This window comes from Fusarium tjaetaba, assembly GCF_013396195.1.
Source record: "Fusarium tjaetaba strain NRRL 66243 chromosome Unknown NRRL66243_c0000185, whole genome shotgun sequence".
NCBI classification, from domain to species: Eukaryota; Fungi; Ascomycota; class Sordariomycetes; order Hypocreales; family Nectriaceae; genus Fusarium; species Fusarium tjaetaba.
In genome coordinates this window covers 84,098-96,475 of record NW_023501381.1, presented here as the reverse complement: position 1 = coordinate 96,475, position 12,378 = coordinate 84,098, and the positions used below count along the sequence as shown (strand labels likewise).

At 49.9% G+C, this 12,378-nt stretch overlaps 3 protein-coding genes across 3 annotated transcripts; 2 read left to right on the top strand and 1 right to left on the bottom strand.

The window, feature by feature from the left end:
* Positions 1–219: 219 nt before the first annotated feature.
* FTJAE_8536 (uncharacterized protein) lies at positions 220–1,818 on the top strand (the record flags this gene model as incomplete). Its single annotated transcript, XM_037355363.1, has 4 exons — positions 220–283; positions 334–929; positions 981–1,055; positions 1,108–1,818. 4 exons carry the CDS (start codon positions 220–222, stop codon positions 1,816–1,818), a joined length of 1,446 nt encoding a protein of 481 aa, XP_037204426.1.
* A 765-nt stretch (positions 1,819–2,583) lies between these two features.
* Positions 2,584–5,837, top strand: FTJAE_8535 (uncharacterized protein; the record flags this gene model as incomplete). The annotated part of the gene is made up of 5 exons (XM_037355362.1): positions 2,584–2,653; positions 2,703–3,728; positions 3,776–4,241; positions 4,290–4,594; positions 4,645–5,837. The coding sequence occupies 5 exons, from the start codon at positions 2,584–2,586 to the stop codon at positions 5,835–5,837; spliced, it is 3,060 nt and encodes a 1,019-aa protein (XP_037204425.1).
* Positions 5,838–6,120: 283 nt separating this feature from the next.
* Positions 6,121–8,850, bottom strand: FTJAE_8534 (atrophin-1 interacting 2 WW domain protein; the record flags this gene model as incomplete). Its single annotated transcript, XM_037355361.1, has 2 exons — positions 6,121–6,423; positions 6,478–8,850. 2 exons carry the CDS (start codon positions 8,848–8,850, stop codon positions 6,121–6,123), a joined length of 2,676 nt encoding a protein of 891 aa, XP_037204424.1.
* Positions 8,851–12,378: the final 3,528 nt, after the last annotated feature.

Below are 12,378 nucleotides of genomic sequence, written 5' to 3'. Positions count from 1 at the left end.
CCGTAGCATGGCGTCCTAGCGTCTGATCGCTTTCCCTACGGGGTATTTCAACACCTTGCCCCCGTCCAACCTTTACTGGTACCCTTCCTGCAGCCAGCCAAGCTTTGTCTTTCCCAGCCCTACGAACCCGACTCTGTGGTTTCGGTTCCGGTCTAACCTGTTTTCTATTCTTGTTTATTAATATTTTTGTACTCTGTTTCATTTGTGACACGTCTCCACATGACTCGACACGGAAGACGTATTAAACGTTGCGGTACTTGTGTTGAGCGCAAGGTTAAATGCGGTATGTCGGCCTCGCAAGTTGCGCGGTTTGATGGAACTGACAATTGATAGATGAGCAGCAACCCTACTGTCAACGATGTAAAAATGCAGGTCTTGCATGCTCGGGTTATCACAGTCAACTAAAGTTTGTCGACGAGGGGACTCGGTTCGCTTCGACTCCTGCTTGTCCTTCTCAGCCTGTTTCGAAATCTGCGACATCACAATGCAGTCGTCTCGCCAATGTCAGAGCCTCAACAAAGTGTCCAAGGAACCCCAAGCCCCAAATAGTCAGCCTAGTACCACAGAAGAACACGCTGTTCTTCCCCTACACATTATCAAAGCTGTCACCAGAAGACTCACAATGCGGGCCACGACTGGGACCAGGAATACTTTCAGAACTACTAACGGGCCAGCACTCGGAACTACATCAATCATGCGTACAAGCATTGGCAGCGATGTACTTTGGAAGAACGAACCGGGATAGAAACGCCTGTGAACAAGGGCTACGCCTGTACTCTCATGCACTGACTCAGCTCCGGACGGACATCAGCAACTCAAATACCGATATGGGCACCCTAATGAGCGTCATGTGTCTTTGTGTATATGAAAACGTGGTATTTTCTCAACCAACTGCTTGGCTTCTTCACTATGATGGTCTCGGGAGATTGGTAAGTCCTTTCACGACGAAACTTTGACCTTGTGCTCATCCGGACTCCTAGATGCAAGCGCGAGGCCCAAAACCATGGAGAACGCCAGCCGAAAGGCAAGTACTGCAAGCGGCACGGTACTACATTGTAAGTTCTTTTCACCCAACGGAGCTTTGGCGCAGTCACTGACTGGATGCAGACTCTCTCCGCTGGTCATCAACGTCGCCATTGTTTCCTCGACCAGCCGCAATGGGAGAGCACAAGATGCCTCCCGGAAGGTGAAATTCCAGATAAGATCGATATCCTGTACGACATCTTTGCCCAGCCGCCTGGGATCGTCGCGGACTACGACAATATACGGAAAGCAACTGTACCGGACCCTGTTGCAGTTGAGGTTTTGCGAAACAGGACACAAGCACTTATCGAAAAGTTGCATGAATGGTACCGCGACATGCCATGGGTATGTACCACCGATCCAGTCATGAGAGAGGCCAGCGGTATCCCTCTTCCGGACGACCCTATGGAATGTGTAGCTCTCGCAATCAGCTACGCCATGCTTTTATGTCTTGTCCAACCTTGTGAATACCTGGGTATCTCGCTATTCCCGGAGAACAGTATGGAGGAGACAAACAATATTGATCAGGACTCAAAAAACAAGTTCTTGGCCCTGGAGATCTGTCGCTTGGCAAACTGGGCACTTCGTGGTCAAGCTTCAGCGAGTTACGCCTTGCTGTTAGTGTATCCACTTCAGATAGCATGGTTCTGCGTGCAGAATAGTGAGGAGGATCTCCGGAACGTTAGAGTCATAATGAACTCGGTTGTTGCGGACTCGTATGGTTTTGAGTTGGGGAGGATGAGGCACTGGGATGAGAATAGTCTGGATCAAGGCCGGTATGGCTTTTTGTATTAATGGTAATCATATCGATGGCGACATGAGACAAACTCTACATGAAGCATTGCGACCGATAAACGCAAACGTTGTTGCGTATTGTATTGTACCGGTGAGCTGACAAGGTGCTTGGTAATTATCCGCTGGCTTGGCTCTGGGGTTACGTCGATTGCACAACTGGCGCGATTATCTAAGCGCCTTTGCCATATCGACATCAATTGATTGGTTGCGGGATAGAAAAGATGTCAAAGCATGCGGCTCTGCTGATTGCCCCCAAACAGCATCGACGTATGTGGCTGTATTGCCAAACTTGACATGACCCCTGACATGTCGTCAATATGCTTCCCCCCTTTGCGTGGCGATGCACAACACAGCAAATGCTCAGCCCTAGGCTACACCACACCACAGCAAAGGATCAACAAAGCAGGCCGTCTCGTTCGGCAATATCGCAGGCTTAGCCCAACAGCCAAGGCAACTCCGTCGGACACGGAGGTCCGCTGCTGATTAACCAGCGTGTCTGACTGGTCTCACTGACCTCAAGATCCACTGATCCTACAAGGCTGATATGCAGCCTTGCTTACGCCCAGCTATCTTATACACATTTGGAAATCGCGCTTATGGCCCGAAACAGTCCAATGGAGCGCCCATGTCGATGTCAGCACGCGTTTCCCCGCCCAATTTATTTCACGATTGATCCCATCTCTTTTCTGTTACTGTGGCGTTGATATAATAACCTTATTCTCTTCCTCTCGACGTAGGCGCGCGTGTAAACGCTGAGGTACGAAAATGTCAGAAAAGAGACCCATCAAACGACTTGTGGTGTTGGTAGACGGAGTTGAGGCTCGGGAAACCAAGAGTGAGCATTTGTCTTGGCGTCGTCAAGGATCATTGCTGATTGACAACAGAGGAGACCAACCCTTCAACGATTCAGAGGATCAGTCAACTCGTACACGACGGGCTAGTTGAGTCAAATGGACTTTCTGTTGCGCAGATTCCCAAGTATTATGTTGCACCTAGCAATGTTGTCAAGTTGAGCGACATGCTCCGATCACGGAGCACGACAAGTGATGACTCGACAAGCCTTATCAAAACCATTGTCAGGGACATCTGTCTCACGCTTGAGCGGCCAGAAGATGAGCTCTGGCTGTACGGTTCTGGACACGGAGCCTTCATCGCCCGCGCAGTTGCTGGCATCGTGCATCGAATGGGCCTGCCAACAACGTCAAGTTTTGATGATCTGTTTGATACAACTCTAGGCCTGATCAAGGCTCAGCTTGAAGATGATTTCAAGCGAGGCCCCGTCCTATTACAAAAGATCAAAAGTGAAGCGCAAGATCCTCCTCGGATACCGTTCGTTGGTCTCTTCGACACCATCATCCATAACTCAAAGACATCATACGACATTTCATTCAACCACTCTATCCAAACTCTTCGCCATGCGCTGGCTATCAATGAGAACAAGTCCAACAAGACACCGGAGGTAGTTAAAATTCCTGACGATGCGGACATGACACATAGATCACTTACCCAAGCATGGTTCCTCGGTACACACGAAGATATGATCGGCGGTACAGCTCACGACGGCCTTTCGCTCTACCCGCTACAGTGGATGGTTCTAGAGAGTATCTACTCTGGCCTCCGTGTCAACAACATGGGCGACTCAAAAGCCAACGATAACCCAATGGCTTTGATCTTCCCGCAGTACGCCGGCAACCTTCCGCCCTTGGATGGATCAGAAGAGATCGAATGGCGCCTCCAATACACTAATGGACTTCGAACAAGCATGTTTGATCTTCAAAGCACACATGCAAAGAAATCGGCAGGCGGCGTGGAAACTCATTCCGTCAAACTTGATACGGATTGCTACAAACATGCAGCAAACCGGAAAGTCTTTGCTGCAGATGGAAGCTTGAAAGGCTGGTGTGATGTCGGTAGGTACTCCAAGTTTGCCTAATCCGTACTTGACTAACAAACATAGGACCATATGGAAACATGATCCATCCCTCACTATTCTGCATTCTCGATAGATACCCCCGATACAACGACTTGAAGAATTTCCAACCCCTCAAGAAGCCGATTTCAGACTTCCAGGACTCCTACCTCGTCGCTACAGAAGATGGACTGGCTCCGTGGCTTCAAGGGATGCAGCTCGAAGCAAGTGGAGTCAAAGCCTTTCGAATCCTAGTGTGCGGCAAGACTGGCGTCGGAAAATCGACATTGATCAATAAAGTCTTTGGTGTTGAGATGACCGATGAGTCTCTTTCGTATGAACAAGGAGTTCATGACATCAACGTCGCCTTTGAATCCCCCAAACATCCCGGACTCTTGATTCATGACTCACGGGGTTGGCAAGCCGGTAGTGATACTGAGCTTGAATTGATCGCAAAGTTCCTTCGACACCGGGCGTTCCAAGAGGATCCCGCCGAGGCTCTTCATGTCATTTGGTAAGTTCCTCTTCTTTCTTGCCGTACAGTAAGCTAATGTGATCTTAGGTTCTGCGTTGACGCCGATGTTGCACGTATCGAAGAAGCCGACAAGCGAACGTTTGCCACCATCGCCCAATACTCCCACCAAGTCCCCGTTTTCGTCGTTGGTACAAAGAAGGATAAACTCACTGGCTATCGAAAGATGCAATATCTGGAAGAACTCATGGAGAAGACAGACGACTACAGAGAAGCCAGGCGACTCGCCGAAGAGAAAGCCAATGCTGTTGCCGAGGTACAATTCGCTGAGCTGAGGAACCAGCTCTCACAGATTGAGCACTACAAAGCCGACGGCTTCTGCTGTCTTTCAAAGAGTGAGTGGAATCTAGTCGTGAGAGTTATGAGCGGGCGCTAACTGTGATAGATGATGACGCCGGTGTCAAAGACCTACTCTCACAAACCCTCGGCCTCATCGTCGACGAACGTGTACGTCTCTTCTGTGTTGCCGCTCAAGTCGTTGATGTTGAACAGAAGATCAACTCAGCGATAACAGAGTGTATGAGACTAGGAACCCATGCGATCCGCACTGCTGCCGTTCCCCTCCCCTGCACAGGCTTGGTTGGAACACCGACCGTTTCACGCCTCATCTGCGAGCATGTACTCCAATGCTTCGGCTTCCCCAAAGCTGCGCCAGCAGAGATCGAGCAGATCATGTCGGATATTGTCTTGAGCAACTTTAAGCAGTACCTCCGGGTTTCTCTATCGCAGTTTGCGGCTGTTAGTGCTATTTCGATTGGTGCTGCGGTACCGACTATGGGAATTGGTATCATTGTTGGTGCGGCGGGTTGTCTATTGGGGCTACCTCCTACAGCGAGAATGTTGCTCAAGTGTTCGTGCGATATGATTCTTATTCTTGAGCGGTCGTTTCGATATGATGGAAAATATGTTTCTATCAAGCAGATCGAAGACGCAGCCAAGTACTACTCGAGAACGACAATTACGACGTTCAATGGAAAGGAGAAGCGGTTACAGCAGCAAGTACATGATGAACTAGACCACCTCATTCCACTGAAGAAGGTGAACATTGGCTTCAAGTTCAACAAGCTGAGATCATCTGTCGAAGAAATCATCTACAGCAATCGTTTCGGCAATCCTCCCGACTACACTTCCCTCCGAAGCCCTTCTAGTGTTGGTCTCGATCTACAACTAGGAGGACCCGTCGAGATGGATGCGGCGCCTACTATCTCGGAGCTGCCTGGCGACGAAGTCGACTACTCGCAGTTATCAAAGTCGGACGAGAAGTCTGATCAGCTACCACTTCTCGAACTCGACTCGACTGAGGTCGGCGCGAAAGAAGGACATATTTCGATGGCATCAAATACTTCAGGAACAACAGCACCAATTGGTCCGTCACTTGCAAACAAACTTGTTGAGCTTCACGTTCAACCGCCTGAACTCGAAGGCAATGCGCCAGGCGACATCACTGACGTGAGGCAAGGCTCGTTGGAGGTTCCGCCACCAGCGACGAGAAGCAAATCTGACTCGTCTGGGTCTAAATGGTCGAACAAGTTGTCATCGTGGAAGTTGAGTCGGAAGTCAAAGACGTTGAAGCAATGAGTAACTGTAGGCTTTGGTTTCTGCAGTGGGGGTTGTGTGGGTGTTGGAGATACCATAATGTTGGATGATCGTAGAACTGTCCTTTCTGATAGGGGCTCGTGTATGTTTGGATTTTATGCAATGTATCAAGAGAGTTATTAGACATCAAAGCAGGTTGCCATGGTATCAAGATAGACCGTTGCGTCTCGTCAGGTTTCAACCATTCTTCTATGATTCTGTATCACGTTTGAAGTTTGTTTTTCCCTCTAGGCTTATGCGATACACACTAATACCTCACGTCGAGTCATCCCATATACTCCTCGCAATGGGCATCCTGCCCCGACTCAGCCGGTTTCTTCCTGTATTGCGAAAGCTGCCATTGTTTCTCAAGGGAAGCACCAGTCACAGTCGTTCCACCGGGAACCGAAATACACAACCTGGCATCGAGCAAGTTGCAAACATGCTTGAAAGAGTCTGTAGCGTAAGATCCCGTCCATGAGCGATAAGTCGAGCATAGCACAACTTGTACTGGATCCGCACCAGAGACAACATCAGGCATCAATCCCTGACTTCGTTCCCAGTCTTGCAGATGAAACGTGGTCGTATACTGCGATCCCTTATTAGCTTATGTCATTCAGCATACACTTGGAAATCTTCTCACCTCGTTCAGATTCAACTTTACCTCTTTGCCGAGGATCTTGCGGGTGGCTTTGTGAGCATCGTCGTAGAATTGGCCATTAGCCTTCTTACTGTCACTAAGAGGCACAGACGAAGGAATATCCCAGAAGAAACTGATACCGGTCTGGCGCAGCCATGGGACATCTTTTATGCGATCTTGATGAATCAGGATGCAAACAACAATGCCAGACAGCGGCGAGCCGTTGCATCTTTCGCTAAACTCCCGCGAGAACGAGTGTGTCCGCAGCACTTCCAGAATGCTTCCAAGAGACTTTATCAGCTCGGCATTGATGACCTCACGCTTGAAAGTGGACTCATTGTGTAAGTTCAAGCCGATGACAAGCTCAGTGCGGCCCTTTTGGCGGAGAGAAAAGTCTAGCTTCTTGAGATCTGTAGGTTGACCTGCAAGAGCGGTATGCCTGATGTATGACGTCTCGTATTGATCAGATGGTAGCTTCTGATAGATGTCGGGTGTGACGGGAACATCTGCTACCCAACACGTCGCCTTCCCCTGTGCGGGATATAAATAGGGGTTGAGCAATTGTCGGGGCCTTTGCGGATGAGGGTTGGAGTAATTGTTTAGCTTGACGCGACTTTGTTGAGAATTGCTCACGATTGTTGTAGCCTCCGACTGCATGCTTACAGATGAGCGTTTATCGGAAAAGGGCACGCTGGACATGGTACTCGTTGTGCTGGCTGATACAGACTTTCTTGCACCGAAGGACTGAGTTCTCTGTTCTGTTTTAAACTCCGTATTGACGGAATGGTACGTCGGTAGAATTAGCTCAGCGGGCGGTGGTCGCTCCCATGATGTCGTGTGCGTATTGTGGTCAGCATAGTAGGGTACCCCATCTGGCGTGCGCATCTCCTGCCATCCAGGCGGCAGAGGAGCAAGCACGGGAGCAACAGGTTTAGTCCATGACGTGGTTTGATCCATATGGTTGACATAATAAATCTGTCCATCAGGAGTGAGTCGCGACTCCCATCCTTTGGGAAGAGGAGTGAAAGGATCCGACGTCGCATTGTGTGGTATAGAAACGTTGGGGCTAATCGGTGTCGTTGGCTTAGAGTCGGCCCATGGCAGCATGGGTTGGACTTCGGGTTCTCGATGAGACTGGGTCTGGGCCGTCTTTTCTGGCATTGAAAACGGGGACATGGTAGACTGTGAGTGTGGCGACGCAGGTGGAGAGCTGAACACTCTTTCGGGCTGAGGAGAACTCGGAGTAGGAGATGATGGTGCTTGTGAAGTCGTAGCTTGTTCCTTCGCCTTGGTAAAAGGCACCGAAACCGACACCATATGAAGCGTATCAAGACGCGCGGCCAAAAGCACTGTCGGATCAGGATTCCGCACAATAACGTCGGGGATGCCTCGGATATTGTACTCATTCCCAGATTGTGCCATACAAAACTTCTTTGTTGAAGACTTGAGCTTGAGCTTAGACCAGTCAAGCTCTGAATCCAAGAGCACCTTGAAAGTGATTCCGTTCAATCCCTCTAGCCAAGATGCCAAAGCTCCAATATGCTCATCCTGCACCAAAACTGCCTCTCCCGGTCGGAGGTCAGCACGCTCGCCGACAGTCCACGCGTACAGGAACCGCCCAGGGTCCAGCTGCCAAGTCATGATGGGTGCAGTGTCGTGGCCAACGTTGGCAAACATGGTTGAACCGCCATATGTAGCGAAGGGCATGCTCCATGTATTGATGCGAATGTTGTCGTTTGGCGGTAGGGGCTGGGGATATCCGACTTTTTCAATCTGCTTGAAGATATCGGCAACGACCCCAGCCTCGGCTTTTAAAGCTTTCTTGTCATACTTCTCGTAGTACGGTTCGCTGTGTCCAATGCGAGAAGGTGATTTCTTGAGCAGTTGAAAGGGGTGCGGGACACTCTTCAAATAGGCTATGGCCTGGTCAATGTCCAGATTCCAATAAGTCGGTTTCTCAGGATTGCTCCAGTTTGTGTCGTTCATAACGCCGCAGCCGTATCCATAGTAGATGGGCATGGGGTGACAAGCGGCGCAGAACATGAAGCCGCAGGCGATGAGATACTGAAGAATGGGATCAAGACGCTCCAATTCATAAGTGAGATCATCCTCTGAAACGTCCATCGCAACCTTGATAGCTGCGAGGGCCTGCGGTAAAGCATCATAGTTGACCACGTCGAGTGCCATTAAGCGCTGACCCAAAGAGGCAAAGACCAAGTAGATCTCATCAAGCCCAGCACCTCTTCCACTCGAGGTTGAGCCTTGCCGTTCTTCGCGTTTATTCCTCTGGCGTAATTCCCACCATTGCGCTATACTTGCGCCGGCCTTTACGGCTGAGATGCCGATCTGTATTGAAGCGGTGATAGGGTCCGACATGACGCATTAAAGTAAAAGGTGATTTCACTGGTATGTTGCAAGTCCTTCGGGGTTGTGTTTCTTTATAGCGTGTCAGCAACTTCTCAACTAGCGATTGATAATGTACTCGACTTCATCAGATGATTCCGTTTAGCTGCTGGTCTAGTCGGCTCGATTGTAACCCTCCAATTCGACATGGCGTTCGATAGCGCCAGCGCTAGATCTGGCTGGAACAGCCGCCCATGGAGTTGGAGTACTTTAACTGAGGCTGATGAAATCTTTAGCCTATCAGACGTTCGACACCACATGAACCCTGTATTCAGCTTCAAAACCAGCACCGAGAAAATGTGCCTTGTGTGCCGGCTGAGCCGGAAGTGGTGAGTGTGACGAGAAGATTACTGGTAGTTGCAGATATCAAAACGCCCATGCATGATAATTTGAGTTTCATTGGTAAAAAGTAGCCTCTTGGTTTCGGATCGCATTTAAACAAGAACCGGCTTATTTATGCTTTATTGAATAAGGTTTAGTCCATAGGCTTATGTCCGAGAGCAATACAATACATACACTGAATGAATGTCGCCGTCCCACTGCCTGAAGAGATGTCACCGGGGCGAGTCTTAAGGGAATGTAAACAAGAGCAGACATCATTGGAATGCTTTTGGCAGTAGAGTGCTTCAGGACCAACCGTGGTAAGGATTCTAGCAGGACTGCCAAAGGTGATATTGTTCGAGTTTCGCACAGCAGCAACATGACCACCTTGAAGCTGAGGATCTTGGGTTACCAGGCGATCCATTTCTGACAGATACCAAGCATTATGGACAAGGTAGGGGTACCCTCCGCTCTCTGAGATGACAGTGTCGGGTTTGAAATGGATGTACTTTAGATACAGCACATCGGGCCCCTTGAGGTTGTTGTGGTCACGGGCTATGCCTCCGTCCTCGCCCCTGTAGCGATTCGCTTGTACGCAAATGAGATTCTCTTGGTGTTCTAGTCCTGTACAAGTCCCGAGGTAAGAACTGCACGAGCAGTAAGTTGTGGCGTCGCACCTTTTCGATCCCTCATGAGCAAAGACAACGGTTTTCTGTGAAGTTATAACCGAGGGATCGTCTGAGTAGCTCGACTGAATCGCCACAAGTGTTTGCGATGAGACAGACGGCCGAGACCTCGCCTGGTTGTAAATATAGATATCGAACTCGACACGCCAGCCGGTATAAGAGATGAGTGAGGCTTCGTCAGAGGTCGTAAAAACAGGATATGAAAAGGCGACCTGGGGCTCCCAGTCATCCTGCTTGGAAAAGCAATTGTTAGGCTTGCAAGCTGCTTGTGCGAAACCACGACCGTTGAACCTACGGCCACCAATGCCTCTCAGCGAGATCGAAGGGCTGGTGCACGGCGGGGACCTGGCTTCTTGTTCGATCACAATTCGTCGTCGGAGTTAGGTTCTTTTTCTATTTTCTAACCGTCAGCTAGTCTAACAAATCGTCAGCGGGATCGAGTCATATCCAGCCGTTCGGTAGCGAGAGCCTCTTGGCCAGAAGCACCATTGAGGTCGAGCTTGCCGGGTTGTAAACTGGTAACACTCTGTCGGCGTCAGACTGAGCTGGCGCAGGAATAATTTCCCTGGCCGCGGGGGACAGATCATCGACCCAGGTCAGAAGGGGATTTGGGCCCTTTGTCGTGATTGGCGTGGCCGGTGTCGGTATGAAGCGGTAGATACAGTAAGAACCCAGCTTGTAACAGATGAAGTTTCTACCGACGTGTTGGGCGAGGAAAGATTTGACGTGGTAGGGCCAGGAGTGGCATTGGTAGTAGTCGACTTTGATGCGACTCTGAGCTGTAGTCGAACTCGACTCGGATGCTGTAGGAGATCGAACCTGGAGCTGTGGGGGTTGTTGGATCTCACGTCAGAGATGATTCTAGACCAATGGATGATTCCGATATTGATCTTGAGGTTGAGGTCCAAGACTCCGAGCTGGCTGGCTGGGTGTCAGACGACGTAGCCAATTCTGGGTTCACCATGGACGAACTGGAAGCGCTAAGCGAGGAATCTATAGTGCTTGTCTTAATCTCAGTAGACAGAATGGATGTCCTGGGCTCGGTAGAAGTACCTGAATCCGAGGTAGTCGCTTGCCTAGCTGATTCAACCTTGGACGTAGATTGCCTCTCGGTTGTATTATGCTTCACTTGAGCTGACCCCAGAGATAATGCCGCTCATCGGTTGCTTCGCCAGGGTGCTCTATCCTCACTGCGTCAAGGCTGCCGAGGTCAAAAGCATTCGGCGTGATCGTCTGATCGACCAAGATCTGTGCCGGACTCTCTGCAGCATGGAACTCAACCCTGAGGTCGGAACTGAGTGTTGCCAACGCGGGCATGCCAGAAATAGCGCGACAGTCCGCTTCATCTCGAAGAAGATGAGAATTGGGAAACAGCTGGTGACTCCAGCAAGTAAAATTACAAAAATGCTTTGTTTGCGATACGATTGCTGCCTAATCCCCTAACTTAGAAGGGGTACCAAACAAGCCCTCTCAGGCTTCAATGTTGCACAACGCTTTCCCTCATTCCGTCGCTGTGTAACCGCCCAATGCAAGCTGCCCAGAAAACATGAGATTGACCACGTCAAACTATCTGTAACTAACAAACAAATCTAGAGCCCTACCAACTTTGCACATTTGCGCAGAACTTACCTTCAACAGGCAACCACTGGTTACAAGAAGAGGACATGGATAGCAATCCCCTTGTCTCCTTTCTGAGCGCATTTGCGCAATCATAAGGCCCCAGGTAGCTCGAATCGCCCAAGGCAGAAGCCGGACTCCATGTCACTTCAGGGGCCATGGACCCCACCAGAAGTGCTGAATGTCACACTCAATCCCTTGTCTGCGTGGAGTAACAAAGCGTGTGGATATCTTCCTGAACATTGAGCTAACCTCTCGCGATTTCAAGACCTAGACATCACGATCCTACCAAGCTTGCGCAATAGGCTCGTGCTTAGCCGTTTACTTGAGCTTGAACTGCTCTTGCGGCAATAATCCCTGAACCGAAGGCTGTTGGGCTTCCGACCCTTGGCCCCCGTAACGGAGGCGAGGAAGTAACTGAAATCTTCTACCAAATAATACACCAAGCGCCCCAAAACGACCAATAATCGAAAAGCATTTCTAGGACTGAGTTGTTCTATAACCTTGTTTTGTTTGAGGCCCGAATCACTCACGGCGTGGATAGCTGGTTTGATCTATCGTTACTCTTTTCAACTAACAGCCTTCCTCTATACATTCTCTGAATTTGGTGTTGGCCGAAGCCTGTGTTCCGGTAGCTGATTTCAGCCTCTCGTTATCCCAGAGGCCTCTGCCGGTAGCTGTGCTATGAGAACGAGGCCTGAGTATCTCGGGACATGGCGACTGCACTACTCACTTCCCTCTTCGAAAGACAACAATGTGCAGGTATCTCAGAGGACATGGTAGTTGGGCCGTAGGAAGGCACTTCACTTGGATGACGCTATTGGCGGAGCGGCAAGAGGCTACTTACAATCCCATCGAAAAGAGTTGACATATTCTC